At 42.3% G+C, this 18,938-nt stretch overlaps 1 protein-coding gene across 3 annotated transcripts in view; it reads right to left on the reverse strand.

The window, feature by feature from the left end:
- ttf2 (transcription termination factor, RNA polymerase II) overlaps positions 1 to 18,208 on the reverse strand; it is a 47,030-nt gene extending 28,822 nt beyond the window's left edge. For 2 of the 3 annotated variants that reach the window (XM_080203769.1, XM_080203768.1), the window contains exons 1-8: positions 18,140 to 18,202; positions 13,335 to 13,446; positions 9,223 to 9,309; positions 8,528 to 8,594; positions 5,206 to 6,105; positions 4,077 to 4,203; positions 2,352 to 2,516; positions 1,085 to 1,242 (exon numbers count right to left, since the gene is read on the reverse strand). In XM_080203769.1, the coding sequence (XP_080059895.1) occupies positions 1,085 to 1,242; positions 2,352 to 2,516; positions 4,077 to 4,203; positions 5,206 to 6,105; positions 8,528 to 8,594; positions 9,223 to 9,309; positions 13,335 to 13,446; positions 18,140 to 18,167 (1,644 nt within the window). In that variant the 5' untranslated portion in view covers positions 18,168 to 18,202. Of the gene's footprint in view, positions 1 to 1,084; positions 1,243 to 2,351; positions 2,517 to 4,076; positions 4,204 to 5,205; positions 6,106 to 8,527; positions 8,595 to 9,222; positions 9,310 to 13,334; positions 13,447 to 18,139 lie in introns of all 3 variants that reach the window. The other variant, XM_080203770.1, reaches the window with a different exon arrangement.
- Between the last annotated feature and the right edge of the window lie 730 nt (positions 18,209 to 18,938).

The raw sequence follows: 18,938 nt of genomic DNA on the forward strand, positions 1-18,938 counted from the left end.
CTAGGATAGATCAGACGGGATTTGATTGAATGGCAGGGCAAGCTGGAAAGCTGAATTTGTCTATTTCTGCTTCTAATTCCTATGATGTTTGGTTAAATTAAGTCAATATTGCACTGGCTTAATAAAGAAGGAGCCACTACAGCTCTTGGTTTATTACCACAAAAAAAACTTTGCATAATGACTATTGTACTTCTTAGATCAAATGAATGCATGTCATTGGTTGAGAGTTTCTCATTAAAGAGTTCTACTGTGCCTCAAAATAGAATCATGAACGGAAACAGTTACAATTGCTTTTGTTAAATTCATTCTACAGAAAATTAAAAGTGCAAAAGAGATGCCAATTTACTTCATTCAATACATTAATGGTGGATTTTTTCAATAGAATCCCCCATTCCAGATTTTCCAGCTCACCTTAAATTCCAAATGCGAACAGATGGAATTTACTGAGCCTCTGAATTAAATACAGAAAATCACCTGCGGCACAGATTGAGGTTTATAATAGCATGGGGTTGATAAATAGTAATTATTTTTCAGTGACATCTTGTTGAATACAATAGACAGCACCAGTCTTACAAAGAAAATTATTAAAACTATTTCCTTTGGAAGACTTGTACCATGTGAATCATTTCAGACATCTGAAAATATTTTATAGCTCTAACCTACGATATTTAATATTTCAAAGCCTACAGAAGAATTCTACAGGAATTAGAGGTGACATACTCTATGTAACTAGAATTTGGCACTTCATTTATTACCTTACTGTTTGTATAACAAACAAATATTTTAGAAACAAAGCCCTGTTGTGTATGACTGGAGCCAGTTGTAACATAATTATTTAACATAACCCTCTTTATCTGCAAGGTGGGCTTATGCAGGCAAGTATTAATTGGGGGTCCCAGAATATCTACACAAGATACAGAAAAAAATATGGATCGCTGCTGAGCAATACCGACTGTGTCAAACAGCTCTAACAGGATGGCAATCAATAAAATACAAAAAGACAGTACCCTGTTCTTGTTCACCTCTGCTGAAGAGCACAAATGTGGAAAATTGTACAGAACAATATCATCTCACTTACAATTACCTTGAGGTATGGTGGGTCTTCAGCCTCATCAGATATGCTTGGGCAAGACTCCAGTGATTTGTGGAGTTGCTCAATAGCCTCACTGGTGATGTTCTTGACAGTGAGGAGTCGGTCTTCTGTCATCCGTCCTCCATATAGGCCCTGCCAATGGCAGCTGGCTGAAATTGTGGGAAATAATTAATTCGCAATGTGGAAAAAAGAGATTTGCATTCCTACTAGATTAAAGGAATCAAGAATGGGTAAAAACATTACACATTCTGTATTTGCAAACAAAAATCAAATTGGAAATTTTGAAATTCCAAAATTCCTATATTGTTACCTACCCATCTCTCCAAAACGTATTCCTTTTATATTTCTAATAGACAGCCATTTTGTCTGCATCACATCTAACCTCATTTTATATTGTAATAGCAAAATGCAAAAAAGCTTGACCACCTTTCCAAGCAAATACAACCCTTGCAGAGGACAAGATAGAGCCATACAGTAAACTGGTCAAACTTACCCCAACTATAGCAGGTAGAACAAAGGAAAGCATATCTAAGTAGCACACAAACATTTCTGAATTTCAGTAGTGGTGCAATGCCTACACATAGAATACATATCCTGACTAGCGGATTGCATCAAATAGCATGCCTCTTTGGTTGTTTACAATAGGCAAAGTACAGACCGTACTTAACCAACCCCCCACTTACAAAACTCAGAACATAATGTCTAATATGAGATGTGATTCCACAAATGAACAGCACTTGCTGAACAATTCCGAATGTGCTAAGGATTACACTATCAATTTAAGATTATCACTTGGGCTCACAATGTGTCAATATATTGCTAGAAACAATATATATGAAAGGCATATCCCCTGCAGGTAGAAGTAACACGCCCCAGACACTGCACTTTTTTTTTCAATTAAACAAAAGCATGTGGAATAGTAGTTCCCCCAGTGCATTCTTAATGGCAATGCCTGGACCACAGCCACTTTAAAACCAATCAGCATCCTATTCTCGATCAGTAAAAATTGTTGCTCTCTGAAATTTGGCATTCTTCTGGCCTGATAAGTTCAAAATGAAAAGCTTTAACAACATCTCTTTTCTCAGCAATGCTCAAAACTGAAATTAGAAAACTGAAACTGATTTTCAACGTTAACGCACAAGATGGGTCCTACGGGAAAATATCAGCACAAATCTGATGGGCCAAATGAACTGTTTCTGTGCTCTAACATTACATAGTTGTACTTCTTTCTTAGAAGAATACTTTCTTTATATTTTACCTTGGTACATCTGGTTACAAAACTGACTTGACCCCAAGGAAGAAGCATCATTGAAACGTGAACTTGTTGCATCAGATCTGAGATCCTGAAGGAGTACAGGATTGTTTAATAAGATGGTGCCACTTTTGTCGAAGGGATTGATTTGACTGTTCCTTGTTTCCTCTCCTAGAGAGAAAGACATTGTTAATTTAGGATTCAATTGTCCTCATAGGTCAATTATAAATACAGATCAGTACCCATCATCAACCCTGTTTGCATGAACAAAGAACCCATCTTCCACAAAGCAACTAATCTTTAAGATTAGATATACAAATTGTACAATTCCATAGCAGAGAATCCTAATGCACCATCACTGTTTGAGAGTATCTAACTTATTGCTACTCAAGGAGTGTAAATTTTTATGTTCACACAGCCAATGCAAATTGGGGCTGGTTGAAAAAGCATGATAAGAAGTCTCACAACACCAGGTTAAAGTCTAACAGGTTTATTTAGTAGCAAAAGCCACTAGCTTTCGGAGCACTTGCTGCTCCTTCGTCAGGTGAGTGGGAGTTCTGTTCACAACAGGGCATATAAAGACAAACTTAATTTATAAAATAATGGTTGGAATGCGAGTCTTCACAGGTAATCAAGTCTTAAAGGTACAGACAATGTGAGTGGACAGATCATTAAGCACAGGTTAAAGAGACGTGTATTGTCTCCAGACAGGACAGTTAGTAAGATTTTGCAAGCCCAGACAAGTCATGGGGGTTACAGATGGTGTGGCATGAACCCAAGATCCCGGTTGAGGCCGTCCTCATGTGTGCGGAACGCAGTCACGGGCATGCTGATCTTCGGGTAAGCGTTCTCCAGGGCAGCCTCCATGACACACGACAGTGCAGAGTCACTGAGCAGAGACTGATAGCCAAGCTGTGCGCACGAGGGCAGCTGCAACAGGTATCCTGGGTTCATGTCATACTATCTGTAACTCCCATGACTTGCCTGGGCTTGTAAAATCTCACTAACCATCCTTCTGGAGCCAATACACATCTCTTTAACCTGTGCTTGATGTTCTCTCCACTCACATTGTGTGTACCTTTAAGACATGATTACCTGTAAAGACTCACATTCTAACCATTATTTTGTAAATTGAGTTTGTGTCTTTATATGCCCTGTTTGTGAACAGAACTCCCACTCACATGACGAAGAAGCAGCAAGTGCTCCGAAAGCTAGTGGCTTTTGCTACCAAATAAACCTGTTGGACTTTAACCTGGTGTTGTAAGACTTCTTACTGTGTTTAGCCCAGTCCAACGCCAGCATCTCCACATCATGAGAAAACATGGACAGAGTATACCTGAATTTCCAATTTTCACTGGAAGGAAGCACTTCTTCAAACAAGAGATAGTGGAAATCTATAACACTAATCTTCAAAAAGCTGTTGAGTTTAAGTCAGCTATAAATTTCAAATTGAGATAGATAAGTTTTCATAATGCAGTGATTTTAAGGGTTATAAAAGCAAGGTGAAAAAATGGATCAGCTATAATCTAACAGATTGGCAGACCACACTCAATGGGCTAAATGGCCTGCTCCCGTGCTGAAGATTCAGTGAGTAAGGTTCCTTCTGGCAGCATGGGCTCATGCAATCAGATTTAAATCAACACAGCATCAAACACTCCTGTAACTTTAACAATATTCTACTCATCCATGCAAGAGAATGCTTCATTAATTTTAATAAGCTCAGTATAGTACCTTTCTCAGTGTCATCTGTAGTAGATAGGCATAATGCATTGAGAGCATCCTCCAGGTCTTTGACTTGATTTATTAACCTCTGACCTTTGTCAGGAAGGGCAGCAACATTTATTGTTCTCAGAGTATTCTGTAAAATGAAACATTTACACTTCTCATTTTTCTTTGAGAAATTAAAGACTGTTTTTCCCGTGTTGACCCATCATGGATGTAGCAAATTATTATTAAATAAACAGCTGTGTTAAGATATTCACAGTGTAATAGATTGATATCTGAACAGCGTAAAGAATGATTCTTATTTGAAGCACAGATAGAATTTAATAACAGTTTACCAATTGGCTTTGTCATTCTGAAGACACTATTTACTTGGTGCAACATTAATAATTCTGTGAATTATTGTTGATATTTCCCAGTACAGCCATTCTACAAATACAGGCAAATAGAATTAACAGAAACTTAACTTCTCCAAATTGGTTCAAATGATTTAAGGTTCACACAATTACCAGGAGAAACTATCTGCAAAATCCATTCCATTGACTCGATCCGTTTATAGAAAACAAGTACGGATTCAGAGCAACTTAGTTTGAAAACACTCAGTTTTTAAACATCTTACATTAACCAGTTCTGTTTCATCACAATTATGAGCTAGCTTTCCATTGTCTTTAGGATTAGTACTATCTTTCTACACTTGTGGGTTCCTACACTATCTGATCAAGATAACAGATATAACTTAAATGTAGGCCTTATTCCCAATATCACAACACATCTATCAACTGCACTTAATTCAGACCCATCTTAGTATTTTCCCAAAATATCTCTCACCAAGGTTTCAGCTTCACCTTGGAAACCCACCATTTCCACTAGCTAGAAAAACAAGGACATCAGGTGTCTTAAATCACTGCCACTTTCAGATCACACTTCATCTAGACCTGGAGATAAATTGCTGTTCCTTCGTAGTCTCTGACTCCAAACACTGCAATTCCCTACCTGACGATTTCATCACATAGGCTGAGGCTATTCATAAAGGCACCAACCCATTTTCAAGGGCAACTAGGTAAAGCAATAAATGTTAACTTTGCCAATGGCACCCAAAGAAGGATAGAAATAGGATGCCACCGCCCCTTTTTTTTACCTTTGTCTGTTTAAGTTGAGCCGTTAGCTGGTTGTGCAGTGCCACAGTTTTCTTGGTTTCAGTGGGTGCTGATGTGTATTCAAATCCAGGAAACATTGTGATTGTTCTCTGTCCATTACTTATGTTCGTTTTTTTTGCAACGTCTGTCTGCTTGGTATCTACTGACTGACTACCAATGGTACTTTGCTCTAAATGGCTACAGTTATTTTTTGCTTCAATGCAAACAGGTGCCTCTCCATATGATTTAATCTCTTCATTTGCTTTCCTGTTTGAATCAGAGTTCTGTGTTGAAATAAATGAACAATCTTCAGTTGCAGTGTATTTAGTGGTTTGTTGTGTCTGACCTGAGCAGCTTTCCTGAGTATCTTTTAGTTCAGTCTGATGGGGGATCTTGGTTATGCGGCACTTCTGAGTGCTACTTGACTTATCATTTTCACAACTACATTCACTTTTAGTGCTTGCTGATTCTCTGTCCCTCCATTGTTCACTTTTCGAGTGCACGCTGCTGGTTGTTGTAGTGTTCCCATGATGTGATGAATGCTTAGATAATTCTTCCCGAACATGCTTCTTCTCAGATCCTAACTGAACTGGCTTTTCAACCTCACCAGATGACTTTTCCTTGACTTTGAACCCATCAGGAACCTTTATCACCATCTGTTTATCTGTTACTGGTAAACCATTCAACGTTAAGCTTTCTTCTTCATTCTCATTGTGCTTTTTGTTTCTTTCAGACTCAGTCTCTTGGCTGCTACTGTTATTGGTGTCAACTTTCCAGGTGAATGGCTTCCGATTCTCACTTGGAGCTCGGAAAGGGTTTCGTTCTTGTTTCTTAGCATGGTGGAGCTGTCCTCCAGCATCATGGGCATCTCTGTCTTTTGATGACAACTTTGAACTTGATCCCTGAAAAACATGAATATTAATGTTTAATATTTCCTCTGCACATCCAAAAAGGAAGGCATATTGTGGAGTCTAGACAAATTGAATCTTACATGGAAAACCAGCAGAATAAATCCATGTGGAATATGCTATCTGTGCCTTTTTGTTATTAAAGTGAGGGTGTCAGTGTTGAGGGATTATTTGCCTATTCCTAAATTTCATGTGAGCATCAAATACCAAAGATAGCAAAGACCTTGTACAGAAGAAACTATCACTCATTTTGCGCCTGAAATCAAACCTCAGAAATACAGATCTTTTACACATTGTTCCACTTTCCAAAAATTAACTGCCTAAGAATATGTTGGTGGAAAGTTCAATTAAAGTCTTCTGAAGAAAATTAGATAATTATCAGAAAAGCAAAAATGTGCAAGACAATGGGGTGAAAGGTAATGGACTGGCACTAAAGCAGTTATTTGCAGTGAGCTAGCATGGACACAATGAGGTGAATGGCCTCCTTTTGTGCTGTAACCATCCTTTGATTCAATTGCTTGGCCTCTGAATAAAAATAAAGAGAGTGGTATTAGCAGACTCACTTATACTCACTTCAGTGCGCACATGTTTACTTATCAAAACAGAAATTTTTCATACCAATAATTTAGTTTGGAATCTCAGGTCTGAAATGCAAAAACATACTGCTTTAATCCATGGAAAACTAGTTGCAGAAGATGTATAAGGAAACCTTAACCATGTTTCTAGCCAGCACCACTGGATTTAATTCTACAAGGGTTTTGTCAAAGCCATAACATGTGTTTTTAAGACAATTAAGATATTTCTTGTTACTATCACCCAGTCTCATAATAAAAACTAAATTTGCACACAAATTGGCGTTTTTTAATAAAAACCATGTAAAAAGTTCTGAATCAATAGAAAATTGAGAAAATATAAAGACCTGAATGATCTGTTGGATTTCAGAGGCTCCCTACAATTCTATCATTTTGGACAACAATCCTGGAGAGGATTTCAACATTCATCTGTCCTATTGATTTTAATGGAAAAGAAAACTGGAGGCTCAAGAACATACAAAGAGCAACTTCCATCCACAGACCTCATTCTAAAATGAATAATCACAAATCACTTTAGGGGTTGCAAAAATGCACTAAATATGATTTCCTGTTTTACAACAGTGAAGCACTTCATTGGTTGTAAAGTACTTTGGGAAATGCTGTGGTTATGAAAGGTGTTTTAAAAATGCAAGACTTCCTCTTATTCATTCTTAACACCAGTTCAAAACTATAATATCAGAAACCATGGCAGCAACATTTCAATTCTTTAAGATAATAACAATCCATACCTTTAGCTTTTGGTAATAACAGAATTGCTCCCCTGATGCCAGGGTCAAGAATAGCACTGAATGGCTGTAGGGAATTCTAAAGGGGAGGGTAAACAGACAGAGATTGTGGTACATGTTGGTAACAACGATATTGGTAGAAAAATAGATGAGGTCCTGCAAGCAGAATTTAGGGAGCAAAGAAGCAGTTTTAAAAATAGGATCTAGAGGGTAGTAATATCTGGATTACACCCAGTGCCATGCTAGCAAGTATGGAAATAGGTGGTTAGACCAGATGAATGCGTGGCTGGAGAGATGGTGCAGGAGGGAGGGCTTCAGACTTCGGGGACATTGGAACCATTTTGGGGAGTGGTAGAACTTGTAAAAGGTGGTCAGGTTGCATCTGAACCAAAACAGGACCAATGTCCTTGCAAGAAGGTTTGCTAGTGCTGTCTGGAATGGTTTAAAGTAACTTGGCAGGAGCATGGGATCCTGAAAGTTCAGCAAGGCGAGATGCACAGCCAAAATGAGAAGAGACAGCAAGGTGAGTCACAAAGGTATAGAAGCTATAGGCCAGTTAATGCATAAGGGAGTTTGGCAATCTTGGATGGTATTTATTTTAATGCAAGGGTGAACATGGCAGACGAGTTGACAGCACAAATCAAAATATGGGGGTAAAATGTCATTGCTGTCTCTGGGGCATGGCTGATGGAGGGGCTGGATTGGCAGCTTATCCCAGGATATAGGATCTTCAGTCAAGGCAGGGAAGGAGGTAAAAGAGGAGGGGGTGTCTTGAGTTTGACACGGGAATCAATTACAGCAATAAAGAGGGACAACATTTTAGAAGGCTGTTTCAAATAAAGCCATGAGGTAAAGACCCTCATAACATTTAAGAAGTATTTATATGCGTCCTTGTGATGCCAAGGCATACAAGGCTACGGACCAAGTGCTGGAAAATGGGATTAGAATAGTTAGGTAGTTTGCCTTTAACTGGCGCAAATGTGATGGGCCAAAGAGCCTTTTTCTGTGCTGTATACTTCTATGACAGTGTGTCATCAACATTACAACATCTTAACTATTGATGAACGCCAAGTATCAACTCCTATTGAAGATTCATACCTGCCAGGGAACATTTCCGCACCATTTCAGATTATCTGCCTTGCCTTTCACACAGCGATAATATAACCTACAGAAAACACAAGCACTGGAAATCAGAATCAATTACTAAACTGTGCCTCAGTCACACTTAGTAAATTTCATTTACATTAATAAACAGGTACCAGATCAACAAGCTTACATACAGGAACAGCTCTGCACACGGGAGTGATTCTATGAGATAACCACAGAAAGACGACAATCTGGTATTTTGTGGAAATGACTCACAGTGATAAAAATGTCTAGAACACACAGTTTCCTAAAGCCCAAGTCCCGCAGTTGAATGGTCAAACTTTGGAATGAGAAAAGGCTAAACATCATCACCAGCTCATACCATCAGGAAGAGAGATCATATCCAAAGGAATGAAACCAAAACCTGGTATAAACAAGGAACTGCATCTCCTCTGCTGGCCTACTAGGTAAATGCACCCCAGGCACAAGATCTGGTTGCAAAACAGGTCTATCCTAATGTGTACATAGTACATAAGTACATAAGAAAGAGGAGCAGGGGTGAGCCATCTAGCCCTTCGAGTGTAAAATGATATGGTTACCCTTTCAGCTGCTCCTTAGAATAAGAAACAAAAAGTGCTACATGGATTTCATGGCTTTTGATGTGAAATATCAACCAGAATTGCTTATATAACAATAATAAATCATACCGATAAGACTGGCCATCCTGTTTTCGAGAGAAGGCCTGAAGTTCTACAACCGAACCTTCATGTATCAGACAGTGAGACACAGGAATACTGGGAAAGAAAAACAAACTACCAGTTATTGCAGATCACATAACTATTAGTGTAAACTTCATTATGAGGAGACAACAACAACAATAAAAGCAAATTGTTGTGGATGCTGGAATCTGAAACCAAACGAGAAAATGCTGGAAAATCTCAGCAGGTCTGGCAGCATCTGTCAGAGACAGCTCAACTGGCTTTGACAAAAGGTCATCTGGACTCAAAACGTCAGCTCTTTTCTCTCCTTACAGATGCTGCCAGACCTGAGATTTTCTAGCATTTTCTCTTTTGGGAACAACAACAAAATGCCCAAGATGAAATATAATAAAAATTTACTAGATGAAGCATTGCAATTGGTCTCAGTCTCTCTGTATTCGGGAATAAGTTGGAGTTGGGGAAGGAAATCAGTTAAGGTCCTCACAGTTAAGTTATCCTGGTGATCCCCTCTCATTCTAAACTCCAGCGAACACAATGCTAACTGACTTGCATTCTCTTCAGTCCCGCCATCCCTGGAATCAATTTGGTAAACTTTTGTTGCACTCCCACTTTAGCAAGAACATCCGTCCTGAGATAAGGAAAACAAAACTGTACACAATATTCCAAGTGTGGTCTCATCAAGCCCCTGTACAATTGCAGCAAGACATCCTGACTCTTGTAATGAAAGCCAACATACCATTTACCTTCTTTACCACCTGCTGCACCTGCGTGCATTCAGACAATTGCAAAGGGTGCAGGAGGGGATGTCTAAAACAAATTAGTAGATTATTTTTATTTGTATCCACATTGAGCTGAGGCAATACAATTCAATAAACTCATACAAAATCAGAGGGTGGTATATAATAGAAGCAAAGGTGGGGGGGTCACACCCATCGGCAGAAGAAGTGGCTGTAACTCCGCATTGCCTCCTTTGGGGAAGGCCTCCAAATGAAGTGCCAATCAGGCACTTCCCCAGGTCAAAGAACCCAGATGTGAAGTCCCACAACTCCAAGATGGCACTAGAGCGAGGCAACTTCTTGCAAGCTGTACCCAGCAAAACTTCTAATTCTATCTTTTACTCTCGTTCTGTGCTTCTAAACTTCATTCTAATTCTTTTAAACCCTCGAACAATGCTTTAACGAAATTTCTTAAATGGACTTATCTTGCATTAAGTTGATCTTTCTCTACACCCTAGCTATTACTGTAACACAACATTCTGCACTCTTTCATTTCCTTCTCTATGAATGCTATGCTTTGTCTGTATAGCATGCAAGAAACAATACTTTTCACAGTATGCCAATGCATGTGACAATAATAAATCAAATCACTTGACAATTGGGGATCAGTAGCTTTCACTGCTCAGTGGCGCCACCAGAAAGCAGTGACTGCTACCAGTAATGCATCAAATCAAGGCTCAGCAGTATCACTGGAGTCAGAGACACAAGTGGGTGATGTGAGGTGGGGAAGGAACGAATAGCCCTCAGCAGGCACTCCCTTCCCGATGCTGGATCAATTAGACCTGGAGTGTCCTTGAACAAGGTATCTTCCTGGAAACCTGCATGCATACCCAACAATGTTTGCTTTCCAGCATAGCGAATCACCATTCGCTGCAGCAGAATGAGGCCCTCAAATGGACAATAACCGCCATTTAAAGACATCAATTCATGGTGAGGCAGAAAGGCTATCCACAGGCTTTTCTGCCACTTACTTTATTGGGACTGAGACAGGTAGGTGGCAGGTTACCCACCTACCACCCTCCTGTCTGATTAAATCTCTCCCCCTGCCATGACCACCCCATACACACACACAAGCTTGGCCCTAAATTCCATCCATTATGTCAAGATAATCTAAATGGTAAATAGCTGAGGCCCCAGCACCGACCCCTGGGGCACTCCACTAGTCACCAACCGCCAATCCGAATAGCACCCATTAACCCCCACTCTCTGCCTCCTATTTGACAACCAATCCTCTATCCACGCTAACACCCTACCCCCAACTCCATGCCCCCTTACCTTCTACAATAACCTCTTGTGAGGTACCTTGTCAAACACCTTCTGAAAATCAAGAAAGACCACATCCACCGGCTCTCCTCTATCCACCGCCCTAGACACATCCTCATAGAACTCCAATAAATTTGTCAGACACGACTTCCCCTTAACGAAACTGTGCTGCGTCTGCTCCATCAAGCAATTCCCCTCAAGATGCCTCGCTATTTCCTCCTTGATGACGGATTCTAACATTTTACCTACAACAGACGTTAAACTAACCGGCCTATAATTCCCTGCCTTTTGCCTGGCACCCTTCTTAAACAACGGCGTAACATTAGAGGTGAAGGAAAGTGTTAAACTAAAAGCGGAGGCATTTAGAGTAGCTAAGAGTAGTGGGCGAGAAGAGGATTGGGAGAGGTTTAAATGTCAACAAAGATTGACAAAGAAGTTGATAAAGAAGGGTAGGAGAAACTATGAAGCTGGGCTAGCGCTTAATATAAAAAAGGATAGCAAGAGTTTTTATAAATATATAAAAAGGAAGAGGCTGCCTAGGGTGAACATTGGACCCTTAGAGGATGGGAGGGGGGACTTAGTGGTAGGGGATGGGGAAATGGCTGAGGTCTTGAATAACTTTTTTGTTTCGGTCTTCACGGAGGAAGACGTGAATAATTTGCCGGGTGTTAGCGATGGAAAGGTGGTAGGACTGGAGGGTCTCAATGACATTATTGTTACTAGAGAGGCGGTGCTTGACAAACTGGAGGGACTGATTGTGGACAAGTCCCCAGGACCGGAGGGAACCGGGTGTATGGTGTCGAAATTTGCTGATGACACCAAGATTGGTGGAATGGCAAATTGCGCGGAGGGTGTGGAGAGTCTGCAGAAGGATCTAGATAGGCTGGGCGAATGGGCCAGGAAATGGCAAATGGAATTTAATGTTGGCAAGTGCGAGGTGGTCCACTTTGGTAGGAATAATGGTAGGAAGGATTATTACTTACGTGGCGAAAAACTGCAGCAGGCGACGGTGCAGAGGGACCTCGGGGTCCTTGTGCATGAGTCGCAAAAACCCAGCTTGCAGGTGCAGCAGGTGGTCAGGAAGGCGAATGGGATGCTGGCCTTCATAGCGAGGGGGATTGAATATAAAAGTAGGGAGGTCTTGCTGCGGCTGTATAGGGCATTGGTGAGGCCGCAGCTGGAGTACTGTGTGCAGTTTTGGGCGCCGTACTTACGCAAGGATATTTTGGCCTTGGAGGGAGTGCAGAGGAGGTTTACTAGGCTGATACCGGAGTTGAGGGGGTTGAGCTATGAGGAGAGGCTGAATAAACTAGGCTTGTACTCGTTAGAGTTTAGAAGAATGAGGGGAGATCTCATTGAGACATATATGATGAATGGGATGGATAGGATAGAGGTGGAGAGACTCTTCCCGCTGAGAAAGGACAGTAGGACTAGGGGGCACAGCCTCAAGATAAAGGGGGGGTGGTTTAGAACGGAGTTGAGGAGGAACTTCTTCACTCAAAGGGTGGTGAATCTCTGGAATTCTCTGCCCGTTGAGGTGGTGGAGGCTGCCTCGCTAAATATTTTTAAGACGCGGGGTTGATGGGTTTTTGATAAGTGAGGGGATTAAGGGTTATGGGGAGAGGGCGGGAATGTGGAACTGAGCCACGACAGATCAGCCATGATCTTATTGAATGGCGGGACAGGCTCGAAGGGCTAGATGGCCTACTCCTGCTCCTATTTCTTATGTTATGTTCTTGTGAGAATGGGAGATATTTCCTAGGGATGCACACCTCGGTATTTGGAACCTTCCTCAGCAACTCTCCATAACCAGAAACATGGGGAGGGATAGACAATGGGAGAATAAAGCCTCATGTATTGATCAGTCATTGAGATCTACTGTGGGGAAACATAAACTCTCATCAATTTCTAGCAACCCCTCAAATTCAATATCAAGTTTTACACCAAAAGTTTCCAACTGGGTTCAAAAGGTTGCACCTTAAATGTTCCAACACAAAAAATTCTCAACAGGACATTACTATTTTCTCCTCTATATTGTGAAGTAGAACAGGCAATACATACTCAGCAAGCTGTGTGAATGCACACGGTGAACTACCTCGGTTTCCACAGATATAGAAACTCTTTCCTTTGGTTGCTCCATCTCTCACACCTGTCTTCAGAAAACAGGGTGTTCCTACAGGACACAATCAAGAAAACAGTTAGAGCAAAGAAATAAAAATAAGGAAAACTTGTACTTATACAGCACTTGTCATAAGTTCAGGACTTCAGCCAATGAAGTACTTTTGAACTCAGTGGTCTAACATAGTAGTCATGGCAGTCAATCTGCTCATTGAAAATGCCAACAAACGATGAAATAAATTAGACCACGTGCTTCAAGTGTTGGCTTAAGAGTAAATATTGACTAGGCTTCAGCAGAATTCCCTTGCTCTTCTGCAAATAGTGCAAGTGATCTTTTACATCCACATGGAAGATAGACTTAGCTTAAAATCTCATCCAAAGATGCCCCCTCCAATAGTGCAGTACTTTGGGTACTGTTCTGAAGAGTGCCCCCCCCCCCACCCCCACCGCCCCCCTCAAATATTCACTCCACTTGAAAAGACATATATGCACTATTTATCCAGTTCACCTCATCTATGGACATATTAATCATACAAAAGTAGAAGCAAAAAAAAACGCAGATGTTGGAGACCTTAAGTAAAAGCAGAAAATGCTGGAAACCGTCACTTGGCCAGGCACCATTTGTGAAGAGCGAAAGACTTGTTTCATTTTGATGAAATCTCATTTTGCTGAAAGACCTTTGCTAAATGTTGCCAGCACTTCCAGTTTTTATCACATTTGTTGTGAACAAGGCAGCTTCACAGATGAATAATCAGCAACAAAATGAATCTGCAATTGACAGCATGACGGCACAGTGATTAGCACTGCTGCCTCACAGCGCCAGGGTTCAATTTCCAGCTTGGGTCAGTGTCTCTGTGGATTTCCTCTGGGTGCTCCGATTTCTACCTGCAGTCCAAGAATGTGCTGGTTAGGTGGACTGGCCATGCTAACTTGCCCCTTAACATCAAGGGAACTAGCTAGAGTAAATGCATGGGGTTATGAGGATAGGGCCTGCGTGGGATTGGGGTTGGTGCAGACTCGATGGGCCGAATGGCCTCCTTGTGCACTGTTGGGATTCTACGATAATTACCAATGCTCTGTATTTCTTCCAGTTTTCCAGCATATAGGGTTTTTTGACAATAATTTGATAGTCATGATTGGAAAGTGTCAGGTGTGAGAAATGATAACTTTGCAATGACTTGGGAGTTAGAAGCAAGGGAGAAGGCAAGGTGGAATTGTAGCTAAGCAGGACATACATGTTATATTGAAACCAGAAAGAATTTTTGATGATGCTGGTGGGTGAGGAAAGAAAGTTGGCTAACACAGAGAATTCAAACCAAAAAAGAAAATACTAGACATGCTTAGCAGGTCTGGCAGCATGCATGGAGAGAGAAACAGCTAAACGTTAAAAAGAACACCAAAAAGGAAGGTTGACAATCGGGTGGAGAGCAGGAAAGATTAAATGGTGACAGCGTACATGGTGCAAGATCAAAGGAAATGGCAATGGCACAAATGAAAGAAACAAAAGATGCCTCCAGATATGAATGGCAGAATGATAAAACAAGGGAAAAACCAAAACCAGCAAAGAAAACAGAAACAGACGTTACAGTCTATAATTATGGAACTCCATGTTCAGTCCAGAAGGCTGTACAGTACCCAATTGAACAATGAAGTGTTGATCCCCAAATTTACACTGGATGAGACTGAGGACAGAAAGGTTAGAGTGGGAGCAAGTCGCATAATTCAAATGACATGGTGACTGAAAAGTTCAGGCGATACTTTGAACTGAGAAAAAGTTTTCCACAATGCAGTCACCCAATCTGTATTCGGTCTCTCCCCCAGTAGTGAGCAAATTGTCAACACAAGTAAATCATTTCACCTGAAAGGCTACATATGGCGAGAAAGGAGGCAAGTGGCTCTAAGAAGAGATAGTGGTAATGGACGTGCGGACCACAGTGTTGCAGCAGGAATGGTGACTAGTGGGGTGCCCCAGGGGTCGGTGCTGGGGCCTCAGCTATTTACCATTTATATAGATGATCTGGAGGAGGGAACCGAGTGCAGGGTGTCGAAATTTGCTGATGACACCAAGATTGGGGGAAAGGCAAATTGTGCGGAGGGTGTGGAGAGTCTGCAGAAGGATCTAGATAGGCTGGGCGAATGGGCCAGGAAATGGCAAATGGAATTTAATGTTGGCAAGTGTGAGGTGGTCCACTTTGGTAGGAAGAATGGTAGGAAGGACTATTACTTACGTGGCGAAAAACTGCAGCAGGCGACGGTGCAGAGGGACCTCGGGGTCCTTGTGCATGAGTCGCAAAAACCCAGCTTGCAGGTGCAGCAGGTGGTCAGGAAGGCGAATGGGATGCTGGCCTTCATAGCGAGGGGGATTGAATATAAAAGTAGGGAGGTCTTGCTGCAGCTGTATAGGGCATTGGTGAGGCCGCAGCTGGAGTACTGTGTGCAGTTTTGGGCGCCGCACCTGCGCAAGGATATTTTGGCCCTGGAGGGAGTGCAGAGGAGGTTTACTAGGCTGATACCGGAGTTGAGGGGATTGAGCTATGAGGAGAGGCTGAATAAACTAGGCTTGTACTCGTTAGAGTTTAGAAGAATGAGGGGAGATCTCATTGAGACGTATAAGATGATGAATGGGATGGATAGGATAGAGGTGGAGAGACTCTTCCCGCTCAAAAAAGACAGTAGGACTAGGGGGCACAGCCTCAAGATAAAGGGGAGGCGGTTTAGAACGGAGTTGAGGAGGAACTTCTTCACTCAAAGGGTGGTGAATCTCTGGAATTCTCTGCCCGTTGAAGTGGTGGAGGCTGCCTCGCTAAATATTTTTAAGAAGCGGGTTGATGGGTTTTTGATAAGAGAAGGGATTAAGGGTTATGGGGAGAGGGCGGGAAAGTGGAACTGAGCCACGACAGATCAGCCATGATCTTATTGAATGGCGGGGCAGGCTCGAAGGGCTAGATGGCCTACTCCTGCTCCTATTTCTTATGTTCTTATGTCTCTACAGAATGCTGAAAGCAGAGGGGAAGATGTATTTTGCGGTGGCATCTCTCTGGAGGATGATTCAATAAATACAGAGGCTAGTGGGCAGGATGGTGGAGACAAGAAGAACTATTGTCAGAATGCCAGGCGATGTTATTTAAGACTGGCAAAATAATCAAGAGTAACATGGTGAAAAATATCTTTATAGTGTTAGGATGTGGAAAGCACTACCAGAGAATGTGATGGAGGCAGATTCAATAAGGGCTTTCAAAACTGGATTACTTAAGCATCTACAGGGTAAAGAGAAATGCTGGCTTTTGGGGGATTGGGAGGGGGGAAGAATAAAGGCAGGAGTGTGTGGGGGTTAACTGAGATGCTGGTGCAAAGAACTGGCAGGAATGTAGCAGGCAGGTTTCTGGGAGAACTCATTGTCTTCTGGTCATTACTTATTAATGATATTATTAAACTAGAAAGAGTTCAGGAAAGATTTACTAGGATGCTACCAGGGTTTGATGGCTCAAGCTATAAGGAGAGGTTGGATAGACTGGGACTTTTTTCTCTGGAGCGTAGGAGGGATGCTTTTATAGAGGTCTATAAAATAATGAGGGGCACAGATCAGCTAGATAGTCAATATCTTTTCCCAAAGGAACTAGTCTAAAACTACAGGGTATAGGTTTAAGGTGAGAGGGGAGAGATTCAGAAGTGTCCAGAGGGGCAATTCTTTCACACAGAGGGTGGTGAGTCTCTGGAACAAGCTGCCAGAGTTAGTCGTAGAGGCAGGTACAATTTTCTCTTTCAAAAAACATTTAGATAGTTAGATGGGTAAGATGAGTGTAGGGGGATCTGGCCAAATGCAGGCAATTGGGATTAGTTTAGGGGTTTAAAACAAAGAGCAGCATAGACAAGTTGGGCTGAAGGGCGTGTTTCCATGCTGTAAACCTCTATGACTGGAGTGGGAAATCAGCAGGATAAGTGATCTCCAAAATTTAATGAGAACATTCAAAGTGATGATTTGCAGTTTGGCACATTTTGTAACAGTGAAATGGGTCTGTGTGAATATAATCTTTCCCCTGTGGTTTTGAAGTTACAAAGGGAGAGTGGTCCCAGAATTACATAGCGCAGAAGAGGCCCTTCGGCCCATTGGGTCTGCACCGAAACATTACAAGCACCTGAATTCCTACCTCTGGTAGCTCCAGTTTCCCCTCAGTTCAAAAATACATGGGTTATCTTGACTGGCTATATTAAATTGACCCCTACTATCATAGGGATTAGCAGAGTAAGTATGAGAGAGATCAGGGGAAATAGGGCCTAGATTGTTGTCAGTGTAAGCTCCATAGGCTGAAAAGCCTCGTTCGGCACTGTAGTGATTCTACGATGAGATGGAGTTCAGGTGTTTCTAATGTAACTCGGTCAGTCGGTCCGTCCCCACCCCCCGGGGTGCAATGGCCTCAGTGCCCCTCCCACATCAAGGGAAACAATGCCCTGTCCGGCCTCTGGTATGTGCGTCTCTTTCTCTCTCCCCCCACCCCATTCTGTCCGGGCTCACGCCTCTGGCCATCACCGTACCACGTGGGCCGGAGCCAGACATTCTGCACTCTCATTGGACTAAACCCCCAACTGCTCCCGATTAGTGACTCCATCCACCAATTAAATCGTTCAGGGCCGGCAATCCGGTTCCAACTTCCGGCGCAATAGATTCCGCTATCCCTCCGCTCACTCACTCACACACATATATACGTGTGTATGTATATAGTCGGGCTGTGGTGGATATTTAAACATACCGTGTTCTTCGCATAGCACCGTCTCCATTCCCCTCCGCTCACCGAGCCAGCCCCGTGACTTTAGCCCCGCCCACAACTCACGTGATTCAAGCTGCCAATCAGGCGCCGTCCCCCTCGGCTGCCTCCGAAATTTCTGGCGGTTAACGGCCACGGCGGGGTAGGAGCCACTCAGAATGCGGGATGGACAGTGGGCGGGGTTTAAAGCCCCTCCTCTCTCTGTCTCGCGCTCTCTCTGTGGTCATGGCGACCCAGAGCCCAAAGAGTGTGAGTGTGTATCACACACACACACACCTGATGAAGGAGTAGTGAGTGCACTGAAAGCTAATGGTTTTAGCTACCAAATAAACCTGTTGGACTTTAACCCTGGTGCTGTGAGAGTTCTCACTGTATTTACCCCAGTCCAGCGCCGGTATCTCCACATCAGAGAAAGACAGAACTCAGTGATCGCTGGGAGAGAGAGAAATTGGACTCTGGTCATCAGAACTAGATGTAGAGATGCTGTATTGAACTGGAGTAAAAACAGAAAGAAGTCTCACAACACCAGCTTAAAGTCCACAAATAAACCTGTTGGATTTTAAGCTGGTGTTGTGAGACTTCTTTCCATCAGAACTAGAAACATCCTTCTGGCTAAGAACAAGCGTGAGCTCAGGTGTAATGCCTGTTTTTGTCCAGCTTGGATCTTTGCATTTGATTTGTTACTGCCACACCAGTTAGTAGGGTGGCACAGTGGTTAGCACTGCTGACTCACTGCACCCAGGACCTGGATTCAGTTCCTGGCTTGGGTTGCTGTCTGTGTGGA

This window comes from Carcharhinus amblyrhynchos, chromosome 15, assembly GCF_965287045.1.
Source record: "Carcharhinus amblyrhynchos chromosome 15, sCarAmb.v2.hapA, whole genome shotgun sequence".
Classification (NCBI taxonomy): Eukaryota; Metazoa; Chordata; class Chondrichthyes; order Carcharhiniformes; family Carcharhinidae; genus Carcharhinus; species Carcharhinus amblyrhynchos.